The 14,456-nt window shown below is 48.2% G+C and overlaps 1 protein-coding gene across 2 annotated transcripts in view; it reads left to right on the top strand.

Annotated features, from left to right (window-relative positions):
• The window catches only part of LOC118206252 (phosphatidylinositol 3-kinase regulatory subunit alpha-like), a 39,214-nt gene that overhangs the window by 901 nt on the left and 23,857 nt on the right, over positions 1 to 14,456 (top strand). For both annotated transcript variants that reach the window (XM_035378663.1, XM_035378662.1), the window contains exon 2: positions 1,601 to 2,333. In XM_035378663.1, coding sequence (XP_035234554.1) covers positions 2,003 to 2,333 — 331 coding nt within the window. In that variant the 5' untranslated portion in view covers positions 1,601 to 2,002. The remainder of the gene's footprint in view (positions 1 to 1,600; positions 2,334 to 14,456) is intronic.

Here is a 14,456-nt window from a genome sequence, read left to right as displayed (position 1 = left end):
AGAGAAGTCAGCAAGTTTGATATATAGTCCCGGATCTGCTTAGTTTGCAGGGACGACCGAAGAGTTTTCTGTTTTGTTTATTGTTGTTGTTTGCAGCACGTTAGCTGGTTAGCCATCTGGCTAACACTTGCTTATGTTTTGCTGTCAGCTCTTTCATGACATCGTCAGCTAGGCTCCAGTGAACTTGTCCCGACTTGTTCTCCCCTTTCAGCCCCACTCCTTTCCATAATTAGGAATGGATATTACGTTTCTCTTGTGTGAACGAATGAATTATAACACGCACGGAGTGTCACGCGGAATGCTACGTGTAGTTTCCGTAGTTTTCTGGATGGCTAAAGCTGCTTGTGTGGTCATGTGCGATTCGAGCAGCAACTCCATTTTGATGTGCTGACGTTAATATCAAAGCATTGGCTAGTTTGCAGTTGTATGAATGCAGATCGGGTTAATCGCATTCTTGGTAAACAAAATGCTAGAACTTAAACAAAGGATTCTTGCTGGCCTGTTGACTGATTTCATGGATATCCGCGAACACATCTACACTCTCTAGCTACTGGGCTTTATTTCAGTTTAGACCAACCTTTACATAACACGCAGACTGCTAATGTGGGTCATTCCGTCTGAATTAAGACGCATTTGGATAATACTCTCATCTTTTCTTTGGGGATGGCATGGTTAGCTAATGCTGAGACTGGCATTGAGGCGCATTTCACATTTGTATCTAAAAGCTCTGTTCTTGAAGCTGATCTTTTGAAACTTTATTTTGACACCATCTTTTGTGCATTTCAGGTCTGTGTAATAAAATCATGTTTAAATTATACAGTACAAGTTGTTGAAGAACGTTGAAGTTATTAATAGTTTTCTTTGTAAGCTCAGCAGGTGGCTATTTAAAAAAAGTATTTAACTAGGCTTCATTGAGAGGTGAACACAAATTTTGTTATATTAGACTGTAATATTTAATAACATTAAAGAAATAAAATGTCATATTTTAGCATTGTGTAGATTAAAGGAATTCATAACATTCATGTATTTGCAACGTCAAAGACTATACTGTTCATGTTGGGGCATGTGAGATTCTCGATGTCATAGATTTAGTTGAGGTTTAGATGGTGGCCACTCCATGCATTTAAGCCTGCAGGTCCTGCAGATCGTAATTTGAAATACAGCGTCCTTGTATATGGATTGTGTTGTATGTCTTAGGGCTCTCAACACAATAACACTGGATCCAAGTCATTCAGGAAAATACAGTTCCCATGTAACTTTGATATTAGGTTTTATTTTTCAATGTGCAGTGCCTGGTGTGCATGAATTAAGGCTGACGTTGCTTCCATTAAATGCAGAAAATCAGCAACGCATTTTCAGTCTTGGTGTCCTGCCCCTGACTTTTCCATAGTCGCTAATGCATTCGTGTGTCTTCTGTGTTCCTGGAAAACACCGCTTATTCAAACGAAATGAAAATGCTGGATGTTCCCCCAGCTTCAGTTGGAATAGGCAAAACGCGGTGCGCCTGGAGGTGGGCTAAATCAGCATGTTTCTCCATTAGGCTGGCGTGCTCCCCTTACGCAACACATCGTAAATGTCTTCTCTCCTCCTCTTTTTCTAGGTCAGGGATGCATTCGCGGTCGAGCGGCAGGAATGCAGCAGACAGATGGACATGTTGTGTCTGACGCGCCGCGGAGGTGCCGCTGATTACTGGACTCTCAAATCCGCCGAATTCCTGAAACAGTTTCACGGGAACTGATCGTCTCTCGAGAACAACAGAAGATACTTTTTTATTTTTAAAAAAATCCAGTTTTAAGGGGTTGGGGGGGAGGAGGGAAGTAGACGACGTGCGTGAGATTTGGGTTTTTTGCCTTCGGATGCATGCGTACGTTTGTAATCGCATGTACTTTTGGGGGGAGTTTAAAAATAGGCAGGCGCAGCCAAAAAAAAAAAACGAGGACTCTTTTGAGTAATTCCGAGTGGTTTCTGGAGCGTTCACTGTGACGCACCGCGAGCTACCGAGATGAGCGCGGAGGGCTTCCAGTACAGAGCGCTGTACGACTACCGAAAGGAGAGGGAGGAGGACATCAGCCTGCACGTGGGGGACATTCTGGTGGTGAGCAAAGGCGCGCTGGTGGCCCTGGGCTACGGCGAGGGGTTCGAGGAGAAGCCCGAGGAGATCGGCTGGCTCCCCGGCTTCAACGAGACCACCCAGGAGAAGGGGGACTTCCCCGGGACCTACGTGGAGTTCGTGGGGAAGAAGAGGATCTCGCCCCCGACGCCGAAACCCAGGCCCCCCCGGCCCCTCCCCATGGCCCCCGGTCCCGGCAGGGCTGACTCCGACTCGGAGCAGGGTGAGTAGCCGTGAGGTCCTCGGCCCCGTCCGTCTGCCTGCGCTTAGAACATCTTGCTCCTCCTAAAACTGTCCGGTTCTTGGGGGAAAAAAAACCATCTGTACTTTTCCAAATTAATTTTTTCTCCAGCGTCTGTCCATTTAGCATTTTAGACAAATAATTTCTGCCTCAAAAACTGAATGACAGATCCAGTGGTCGTGTAATTTATCATAATAGACAGTGCATGACAAGTGGCCCTTTTTTCCTTTTCACAATAACATTACAGGGATTGAGAGACTACATGAGGGATTTAAAAAAAAAAAAAAAGTATTCTCTCCTTCACATCTCTCCTTTGGTGCATTCAATGCCAAGTTTGTGCCATGGTCTACAAGTCGGGATTGTGCGGGGTTAAGTCGGAGGAAGACACTTCATGTGCAGCTTAACACACACTCGGTCAACCAACAGGGGTCGCTAGAGAGCAGTGAGACAGGTCTCTCCCTACCCCTGGCCAATGGGGTTACTCTGGGGGACACTGGTCACAGTCAGCGTTGTCGAGGTCGTGATTCAGTCCCAAACCACGGAGCCTTAACCGGCTGAGCCACCCAGCAGTCAAGTGAGGAAATCATAACTGGTCGAACTTGTAGGCCAACATAAAAATAGACACGGTGAACTCCTTATCAGGCGGTGCACAAGAATGGTTCGGTTATCATCTCATCGCTGTACCATGTGTTGTACCACACGGTTCCCTTTTTGCCCTCCCCCATTACATTATTACATTACATTACAGGCATTTAGCAGACTCTTTTATCCAGAGTGACTTACACAACATTTACATAGCATTTACTCTGCATCCATTTATACAGCTGGATATATACTGAAGCAATGCAGGTTAAGTACCTTGCTCAAGGGTACAACGGCATTGTCCTTACCCGGGAATCGAACCCATGACCTTCTGACAAGCCCAGTTCCTTACCCACTGTGCTACACAGCCGCCCCCCAGTCTAAATAGGTGACGGGGTTTGACCGATGTTTAGGCTCACGTGAGCCTAGCGTCCGCGGCTGAACAGAGTCTGGCTGCCCGCCCGTCCGCGCCGATGTTGGTGCCTGACGAGAAATTCTAATTGCGGCGTGAAGTCGTTCCAGTTTTTCAGCGCCTGGGGGAGTTCTCCATTTTGAAGACCGGAGCCACGGGGTGGTTTCCAATCGAGATGCAAAATGAGAGCAACTTCGTGCGATTGTCTCGCAAAGAATTTGTGGAATCGTGGACCTCTGTATTCTATGAAAAGTGGTTTTTGAATATGCTGGTGCCATCCTACCTATATGAAAAGGGGGGGAAAATGGGGGGTGGGGGAGAATGACAAGTATTCCCAATCAGAATTTAAAGTGTGGTCCAATCATTTACTAAACAGAAACTGAAGTTATAAATTTGGTTATTGTGTATTAAAGTTAAGGCGGCAGTTAGCATGCAGTCGCACGTTTCAGTGCAAGTGTGCACAGTGGACAGCGTTGCTGGAGAGTGATTGGTTTTCTGCCTGCATTTGGCGTTTGATTTAAATGCAAATTGATTTTTTTAATTTGCCAATTCAGCTGTTCAGTTATTGCATAACATTGCTGCACCAATCAAAATGCCCCACTTCTGATTTGCATGTCACTGAAGTGCCGAATATTGTGTAGTGACGTAATAACTGCTGAACAGGCAAATAAAAATGGCATCTTGCTGATTGTAGTCTAGGATTTCAGTGTGAAAAAGGGTTTAATGTAAACAATGTTCACAGTGTATTCTAATGATCTTTATAACATTGACACTTCAGGGGAGCTCAAAGCAATTTCATTGTTACATTTGTATCTTTAAACTAGTTTTAACTCTTCAACCCTTTAAGACGTAAAATCACAAACATGATTAGTGTTCTTAAGTGAACACTATTTCTAACGTAGCAATCACTACTGGTAACTCAATGGTGCAGTGGAGTTCTAGAACACTGACTTAAATCTTTGAAAAAACATTCTGAAAAACCTTATCTTCAAAGGGCTAATGTGTAAGAAGAGAAAAATGTGATTAGAATGTTCTTAACTGGATGCAGCAGCCACTACTGATATTTGAAACAATGAGGTTCTAGAACACTTACCTGAGAATGATGGGGAGAAATAGTTTTTCTTTTTTCCCCCAAAACACATACTCTGCAAAGGGTTAAAGGTTTTCCTTGCCTCTCCTGTACTTCTACATTGTCCCTCATTTTTTATTTATATTCATGGACTGCCAAAAATAGTCTTGGTCTCCATTCTGTCTGTGGGAAGACTGGATACATTCCTTAAATCATTAATAAATGTTCTCAAAATCTAGCTGCATCATTATTTAGTAATGAGATGTGTCTTGTTAGCAGTGTGACTGTAAGTGAACAATTTCGTTGTCTAGACAACCAGCCGTTTTTATGGATCCACGGAAAAAGCAGCAGCATTTACGGGATTTTAATTGGCATTCTTGCGGGAAGTAAACAATTTTCCAAAACTCTCCCTTCTAGCCCGCTGGTTTTCGTCCGGCACAGTTAGGTGTGTAATTTGCAGCGTGGCCTGCCTGCTCTCTGTTGATGGATATAATCGGGGCCGATTGATGACTCCCTCTTTGGCTGCGCTCTAAACTGACTGTCCCGTGTGCTCTAGCTGTCCCACTGCATTCCTCTCCCTGCTTAATGCTAGCCCGAAGCAACGGAGCCGGCCCCGCTCCAGCCTGTGGATCACGTCGCGGTCAAAGTGCTGTAATGAGCGCGGCAGCCGCCCGTCAGTGCGTGTAATTCACGTGTTTCTCATGTGCACAAGATCAATTAGCATTTTTCCTCCCTCCCCCCCCCCCCCACACACACACACACACACATACACACACACAGGGGGGGATTGGCAGACCCTGATAATTTTTTTTGAGCGACCAGTCTGCTGTGCGTGTGACATAAACAAACCGTGAATGCGAGGTCCCCTACGGCTCGGTTACATTTATTGGCCTGGAAAAAAATTTTAACGGGAGACTATTACGGGCCCGCTCGCAGTTCCTTTTGGCAGAGCTTTACGCCGTTTAGCTGTAGGTTGCGGTCGGGTGGCTGTTGTTCTGTGTGCTCTCTGCGCTCTGGAGCACAGTTTAATTGAGCGAACGTGTTTTAGCTTCTCGGTTTTATTTCGAGCAGCCCAACATTTTCGCGTTCCCCGGAACAAAATCGCATGTCTCTGATTGCATGCTGGCTGCATACCGTCATATTTTTATCATGCCCCCCCCCCCCCCCCCCGCGCGCTCGAGGGGTTATCTTTTAAATCGGCCCACATCCAGCACGTCGAAAAGGGTGCGGCAGAAGACGCGAACGCCGCTGAAAGTGAGACGATCGCGTGAGAGAGAGCCGCTCGCTCTCCTCCCCCGACAGCCCAGGTCCCCCTCGTTACCCAGCGAAATCATTTGTGGCGTGATGGCGAAACGCTTGCGCTCTTTCTGCAAACGGGGGGGTGGGGGGGTGAGCAGGATGAAGGGCGTCAGTGTTGGGGAGGTCGTTGAGTGGTGGAGCGGGGTTTTTGGAGCTTGTGCAAATGCAGCGTTGGGAGTGGTGGGGCCCGGGGGCCGGGGGGGGTTGGAGAAAAGGGCCCCTCTGTTCCGCTGACTGAGGGGCCTTTTCTAGGAACTGGGGGCTGGGTGTTGAATTCCCGTTGCTTCAGAGCGCTTGTGATTTACTGCTGTCCGCTGGAGGATCTGGCCGATCCTCTCTCTTCCCCCGCCAGCGCCCCCCCCCCCCCCTTCCCTCACCGTTTTATTTTTCTGTTTTCATAATGCTCCTTGGGTCGGCTTCGCAGGGAGGGAGAGGGGGAGAGAGGGAAAGAGGGAGAGAGAGAGAGAGAGAGAGAGGGAGAGAGAGAGGGGGAGAGAGGGAGAGAGGGGAAAGGGGTTAATGTGTAAGGGGGCTCCTCTGGACTCCCTAATCCACAGGGGTTTGCCTTCAGGGCAGCAGATGTGGGGGGGGGGGGAGGTGGGGTGATGTGGGGGGGGTGAGGGGGTGGCCGAAAATGAACTCCAGCTCTTTATGCATTCTGTCGTTCAGTTTTCCTGTCGTTCTCCTCTAGCATTTTGGAAGCAACAGTTTGATTCTGGGCCCTTAAATTTGTAATCGCTCTTCCTCAGTTTGTGCCAGGCATTTTAATCACAAGGGGAGAAATGTACAAGAGTTGACACAGTTATGAAAATGATGGCAAGAATTAGCATATTCACTGGAGAGCAGATATTTGGAAAATGGCACGTATAGTTTTATTACGTTGTGAATTCAGCCCGTTTTGCCACATTTCCAGCCAAGCATCTTGTTGCCATGGGAAACCTGTTGGCTTAACGTTTGGCTTTGTTAAATGTAGCTTGCAACCATAGGGAACTGCTCTGCTGAATGCATGCATATTATAAGTGGCCATGTTTAGTAACACGAACTTATGCCGCCTTCTCACTAGTACCGTTTGACCTCTGTTCTCATGAAACAGCGTGCATTGATTTTGCACGCAACCCTGCCACACACGGTCACAGTGTTGAAAATGAGCTATGTAGGGTGGTTGCTGGTTCAAATTTTTTTTTTTTTTTTTCTGGCTGGAGAAAGTAGCCAGCGCGTGCCTGGTTTTAATAGCATGTGCAGCGTGATCGCTGCTTGATCATGACTGATAGCTGCCATTTTGGCTCCCCTTTGTTTTGGCTGTTGACTGGAGCTGCACTCGGCTTCTAGAACGCCTTGAACCTCCCCTGGTGAATCTCCAAGGCAACGCAGCGGAATTCCGTCTGTGGATTTTGGTTCTGTACACAGAGTGCACATAATGGTGAAAGGGGAGTTGCAGTGGCTGAACGTCCCATCTGTATAGACAAGAGGAATTGCCTTCTGAAGCATGTTAGAGTTACGAGCCCCCCCCCCCCCCCCCCCGTCTCCATCTTCCTACCCAGGAAGTCTGCTGATCGCATCACGGTGCTCCAGCATTTTATGCTGAGGCTGCAATCTTTCCTCGTCTGAGTCATGCATCTTTGACTCAGGTTTATGAATTGAGCAGGAATACATTTTCGAAAATGAGAGAGGCACTAGTTAGTTTGTTTTTATTTTCAAACAACAAAGCTGTGTATCTGGTTTGCGTGATTTAAGCACTTGTGGTTGACCATTGGTGATGCTTTTTCACACCAGCAACCAATTGAGTCTCAGAAAAGGCCGTATCCATCATAACACCCATAAAATCAGCCTCTTTTCACATCTAACCGAGTCCTATTCTGTGATGATTTGTGCGGTGGTCATGTTGGTAGGGAACATTGCTGTTCTGTTGCACTGAAATACATTGTCTCGAGGGTTTCGATGTTTCTAATGACCTGTGAAAAGGATTTCCTAGTTTTGCAGAGGGGAAAATGAAAAAAACCCAAATCTAATCTGCTGTCCTTTTCCCTTTCCCTCTTCTCCCTGCACTGTGAGGACTGTTGGCTTTGACCTCTGAACTCTGCCGGGGAGAGCAGAGAGCCCCAGACCCGTCGACAGATCCTCTCGGCGTTTTCCCCGTTTGTTTTCAGTCGCGGTTCCCCTCCTCCGGAGCCTCCGTCTGGGTAAAAAAAACGCCGAACGCGGCCGCCGTTGAAACCGTAGACGCGTCGGACCGTCCGCGGTGGAGCCGCGCGCTCCTCTCTCTGGCGCTGGAGAAAATCCAGCCGTCTCTCGCTCTCCTTTTCTCCGGCCAGTTCTCACGCTCTTCTTTTCTCTTCTTCTTCTGGGGGCCCCTTCTGTGCTGCTCCTGCTAACATCTGCTGCCTTGAACAGATTTCTGAGGGAGATAATGGCCGCCCGGCTCGAGAGAGAGAGAGCCTGTGTGAGAGAGAGAGAGAGAGATAGAGAGAGAGCCTGTGTAAGAGAGGGAGAGAGAGAGAGAGAGCCTGTGTGAGAGAGAGAGAGAGAGAGAGAGAGAGAGAGAGAGAGAGAGAGAGCCTGTGTGTGAGAGAGAGAGAGAGAACATGCGCCTGCATTTGGCGCCTTCCCTTGCAGCCCGGGTAGAGGACGGACCCTTAAACGTGGACCGGACAGTGGCTGTGAAGCCCCCTCCTGCTTCACGTTTGGGCCAGATGGGCTTCTCTGAAGCCCGTTCAGTTCGGTGCGGAGTTCAGTGTTTCCGCCGAGCAGTTAACATTCCACCAAACTTAGCGGCTGTGGTGTTTTTTTTTGTTTTTTTTTCAAAAGCGCTGTGGAATTTGATAAGAACGTCCACAAAGGGCGCAGGGATAATGTCTCTTTTGTCAGAATCCCCAGCATGCACAAAATCAACATAATCCAAAACCTAATCTTCAGAAATAATTGCTTTAGAAGTCGGTTAACCGACTGGCTTTGGATGCTTTTAGGAAACACTGGAGTCGACTAGCAATGGCCGAAATCTCAATTCTCACTGAACAGCATATTTTTCTTTACCCACAGTTCCATAAATCTTTAATGATATGCCAAACTGTCCCTTTTTTTAGGATTTAGGTCGCAGTTATATTAAGAGCCCGAAGAACTATTGCGAGCACAGGTCATAGCGCTCTTGTCAAAGACACTAGATTACCCCACACTCTCAGAATTTCAGTGCTAAATTCCATCTTCAGCTTAGATTCCACTCCTTTCTGAAGAATGTATAGAAACATTATTTAAACCCGTAGTCTTTTGCTACCAGTAGCCTTTAGTGTTTGCTGCTGTGTGTATGGGCCTCTATCTTGAATGTCTACTGCAGTTATCCAAAACCTGTTCTCCACTGAGTCTCTTAGATAAGCCTGCATGGTTTCTTGTCTTCTTATTCAAGTTTTTACTTGTTTGTTGATCTTTATCTATTTAAAAAATTGTGCAATTTTCACAGTCGAGCTGTAGAGGACCAATGTGAAGGGGAGTGCCTGTTGTGACTTTATCTCAGAGCTGGGGGGGGGGGGGTCGTGAACTAGTGTGGAACGTAGGGGTCATTCTGTGTCAAGTCAACCACAGCTTCCTGTGGTCACATTTAAATTTTCCTCAAACATTGTGAAGAGGAAGTGCTTTTCCAAAGCTGCACGAAATGTAAATATTATGTTGGACACTTTCTTAAATGAACCTGTTTGTGTGGAGTCATGATGTAGAATTAGGAACCAAATTAAAAATACTGGCCTATCGTCGTCAGTTTTATCTCTCTGGGATTGGCTGTTCCCCTATTTTTTAAATTTATTTTTAAAGCCGCTGTAAAGCTGCTTGAGCTTCCCTGATTAATTACAGCCTTGGTGTCTTCCACATCTTCAGTTAGTTCTCTTCCAACCAGGGTTATAAAGTGTCTTTTCTCAGTCCAGTAGTGGATGGCCTGTTTAAAATATAAGCAACATCAGCTGGGCCAGTCCGGTCTGTTTTAAGTCTTCGTTTCCTGTCGAAAGCGCGAGCATCGCTCTTTTCTGTTTACGTAAAAACTCACGACTTCGGTCCGGTGGTTGCTGCGCACGCTCAGCTCTTTTCATAAACAACATCGACCCGCTTTTCTTTTTCTTTTTCTTCGACGTTCCGTCTCGGTTCCCGCGGCCGGGCGCGTCTCTAAACGAGACCGGAACGACCGCCTCCGTAAAATCGGCTCGGACCCACCCGTTAGCGAGCCCGCCGCCTCGCTACCGTGACACGTACCGCGAAACAGAATGATTCAGAGACGAGACGTCAAGCGCGAAGACCGAACCGGACCGAACCAGTTTGGCCCGCTGCGTGCGTACATCGACTCTGTTGGCCCGCTGCGTGCGTACATCCACGCGATTGGCCACGCTGCGTGTTTTAACGCGCGCGACTGAAACTGAGCCAGTAGTGCGATCGCGCGGGGCGTCGCCCGGCTGGTGGTTATTTTGGGATCGGTGTGGGCCCACGCCACGCGTTCTCCCCTTTTTTTTTTTACGAGCCTCGTAAAAACGTGTTGGGTAACGCCGCCTTTCCAGGAACGGTGTCGCCGGAGCGTTCCTCCCCACACATGCCGCTCATCGCTTTGCTTCCCCCCTCGAGGCTGAAGTTTTAAAAAAAACGGGCCGAGCTCGCTGGAGCTGAGGCACGCCCGTCGGGCGAGCTCCCTCGGAACAGACCTCCACATTCCGAGAAATGAGAAGAGTCTTGTCTGAGGCGCGTTTGAGGGGCTGAGGAACACTCGAGTTAGACGCGCGTGGCGTCTCAGTTTGAGCCCGCAGCAACGCTCGGGGGGGTTTCAGAATTGCGTAACGGCCGAGGTACGGTCGTTGAAGACGTCCGGCACATTCTTCGGACATTCTCACCAAATGTCCGGACGGACGAATCGGAGTGATCCGGCCTGAATATGCATGAGCTTCTCTTTGTTCCTACCTCTCCAGAATGGCATTATTTGGTTATTGATCCGGCAAAGCTAGCAGTGTCTTATGCAATCTTTATCACTGGACAATATGTGGAGTCGCTTGCTCGGCCGAACACTTTGATCGATGTGGCCCAGCCCGAGCGAGGAGTGCCACTTCTAAAGCACTGTACGGCAGTTTTTTTAGTTTTTTTTTTTTCTCTTCAGGTTTTTTCTTCTTTCTGAAACTGTTTGAGAAGGAATCAGGTCCAGCTCCATGCTCTGAATACTTGCCGGTGGCAGTGATTCGCATAACTGTTTCATGCCGTTCATATTTGTAAAAAAAGATCCCTGCTTTATCGCACAGCATTTCTTAAAGCTCTGTACGGCTTATTTACTGCAGTTGTGTAGGGACTTGTTCGGCCTTTGTTTGGAAGAACGGGGGGAAAAAAAACAGAATGGAAGATACACTTGCGGTGGAATCCAGCTTCAGCCAAACTGCTAACTAACCTCCACCCAAACCGTACATTTTGCGTACGCGCTGTCTTTGGAAGTCCCCTCATGCGTGCGTGCGTTCAGGATGTATTTGGGCTTGCTAATTAGCGTGCTGAAGTGCCTGAAGTTAAGCACCCATTCTGGAATCCACCCCAGTGACCCCCCTCCCCACTCAGACACACAGACGTGGAGCGTCTGTCTCTGACAGTCTGCTCTCTGGACCCAAGGGTTTCCCGTTTAGTACTTAGGAGAACCCTTAATGTTTTACTCATTTATTTATTGCCTGCTCTTACTGTACATTTTGTCAGAACAGCTTTGCTGTGGGACTGATGGTTGTATTTTTGTATTTTTATGCTCATCCGTATGTTCAGGGAATGGAACTTTGAATAATAATAATAGAAATATGATATTAGATATTTATGGCTTAAGAAAATGTATCGGGTGTCGTCGTTTTCATCAGGTTGGAAATGTTCTCTTTAAATTAAGAGCGTTGCTTTCTTTTTCGCCCCGTTGGTGCAGTTTTCTTCTGGCCTGCAGGTGGCGACATTGCCCCAGTCCTCCCCTACCGAATTGACTTGAGCTCCATTTGGAGATGCGAAATAGCCATGTTCTGCTTTTAGTCTGTAGCAGACGATGACACTAAAGTGTGTGTCTGAGCATGCTCAAAATGGACGAATTACTGTGGTGCGGCACACAGGACTGTCCATTAGGCCTCGTCAGGTGTCGCCTTTTTCCGATGCACTTTTAGTTTAGATAAGTGCTTACATATTAGAGCCCCCAGAACCATCTGCTCTGCTGCAATATTTATAGAAAGCTTTTACTCAAGCATGTTGGTTTAGCTATAAAGGCCTTGTTATGAAAAATGATTATTGCCTATAGCTCATGTTATGTAATATGTAGCCTACATGGGAGGAAGAAATGCATTTTTGTTGTCGCTTGAATTTAAATCTTTATTTGCCTGCTGTGTCACCTGGGCTGTTTCGAATGCATTTGGCTGTTAAAGCAAGGGAACGTTTAATCTCCTGCACTAGAAAACCATGGTCTTTTTTTTTCTCCTTATCAACCCTTAGTGTTCCTGTTATGTGTCACTCGTTTCCCGAGGACCAATCGACTCCTGTTTTAGTGATGCCAGGGGACCCTCCCATTTGTGTGTCACAGTGGCATCATGTATGAATTTAAGAGTTCGGAGCGGTTTCAAGTCCTGCGTGATTTAGTTTACGTGTTGGGGGTTAAACGCTTACTGCGATTCGCGGCTGGTTCACACGTGCCCAATCCCGGCGAAGCACGGTGGAGCCGCACGGCTTGTGTGTGTGTGTGTGTGTGTGTGTGTGTGTGTGTGTGTGTGTGCGTGTGTGTGTGCGTGTGTGTGTGCGTGTGTGTGTGCGTGTGTGTGCGTGCGTGTGTGTGTGTGTGCGCGTGTGTGTGTGTGTGTGTGTGTGTGCGCGTGTGTGTGTGTGTGTGTGTGTGTGCCCGCCCCCTGGGTACAGAGCCGGGCCTTCTGTGGCGACGGGCGGCCCGCGGTCGCTTAGTTGCGCGACGACCGAGCGGCTGCCCGCAACCTAGATACCGCGAGACAGAAGTGAGACTTCCCGAAAACGCCCGGCTCAGTTGTCTCCGTGAGAGACTGGCGCAACGTAAAAACAGCGTTTTCGGCGACCGGGCATATCTCACGCGGCCGTTACCCCCTCACTGTGGAGTCGCTGAAGGGGTGTCAGGGGTCAGGGGTCAGGGGTTAGGGAAGGTGTCTCCTGCCCAGGGGGTGTGCCTGTTAATTGGGAAGAAACGCCTGGAGTCGGAACACCGAGCACACGGAATTTGCACGGAATGTGTGGATGATTTGCAAGCAGGGGCAAACCCCAGCGTGGATTATTCACCTCTGATGTGGGGAATTTTAGAAAATGTTTACGGTCATATTTATTATGCATATGGTAGCTGTTGCTTAGGACCTATATTTTTTTGGAAGAGGCAACATCTGTCACTTCTGCGTCTTTTAAACGCTGACTGTTCATAAAATGGTGGCCGAATGAGCCAGCACTATCGGCTTGCGCGAGATAATGTCTCGGATGAAATATGTAAAGGGCTTATGTCATGCCCCTAATGCACAGGAGTGCTGTGGGTTCTGCCCACGCCCCTGCCCGCTTGTGAATGATGGCGAGCTGTTGACGGCCCTGGCCGCGTCTGAAGTTCAGGGTGTGCAGACAGGAGCGTCTGGAGCCAGGCTTTTCCACACCGCAGCTGCAGCTGTGCTTCCTTTTCCTTCCGAGCGGGCGCACGCAGGCACGGAGCTGCGGATTCGTGTTGGCTGGCTGGCTGGCTGGCTGGCTCGTGGGGCCCCCTCTCTTCCCGGTTGCTAGGGTAACTGAGAGCTCCCATTGGCCGAGCGCTCGGGAGCGCAGCCGCCCGATTGGCTTGGAATGCAGCTGGGGGGGGGGGGGGGGAAACGGTCTGAATCAATTCTGAGCAACTACGGTACTTTCTGGATCTTTTTTTTTTTTTTCTCCTCTCTCTCTCTCTCAGTTCAGGGGGAAGGGACATTTTTTCCCAAAGGTTGCAAACAATGAATTCTGAGATACTGTAAAGCAGCTTTCCAGCTCTGTTTGAGATGAGCGTGTAACAGGCTTTGCTTTCTTTGTCCTGTGGTGTGGAGGTAGCTGGGGGTTTTGTTCTCTCTGTAGGTTTTTGAAGTGGAATTCTTGGTTAAATTGAGCTGCAAAGGGTAAATGTTCAAGATTTTGGTGTCTTTTTAGGCTGGTGTGATAAAAGCATTTTTAGAAGACTCAAACACTGGGCCTTTATTCTAGCACATACTGCACACACAGCCTTGTTTACACTTGCTCTGCAGTAGACCATATGTGTCCATTGGGGAACAGAGGGAGATGCATGTGCTTGTTGCCGTAGCCACCGGCAGCTTTTGAGACATGCAGTTCGATCCGTCATCGTTCATTTTTGTTTACATATTTCACATATATTACATTTTTTTTTTTTGGCTAAATCTGCTTTCGTGCTTTGCCCTGTTTTGGTATCCTTTCAATAATTTTCTGTGATTCTTGCAGTGCACGTACCACCTTCCTGGGGTCCTAATCTCGTCCGCGGTTTTGGCCGAAAGCTGTTTTGCCCACACGCGCGCCCTCTCGCCGGAGTGCTAGCCTGTCGCATAGCCGTTGCCTCAGTCCAGCTCCAAAGCAGAGGGCCTCGCGGTTTAATTGGACATCTAATTCATCCCCCTTGCTTGGCTTGGCATTAGGCCCACAGCCTTTGGGCTGCAGGGACGGGGCCGTACCCAGGATGCCACAGGGCTGCCCTTTTTACGGACAGGGCAATTAATTGGAGCTGTTGAGGGTGTTTTTAATTTGAGGGGGG

Source organism: Anguilla anguilla, chromosome 10, assembly GCF_013347855.1.
Source record: "Anguilla anguilla isolate fAngAng1 chromosome 10, fAngAng1.pri, whole genome shotgun sequence".
NCBI classification, from domain to species: Eukaryota; Metazoa; Chordata; class Actinopteri; order Anguilliformes; family Anguillidae; genus Anguilla; species Anguilla anguilla.
Note: the sequence above shows the minus strand (reverse complement) of the source record. Positions and strands in the feature narration are given on the sequence as shown.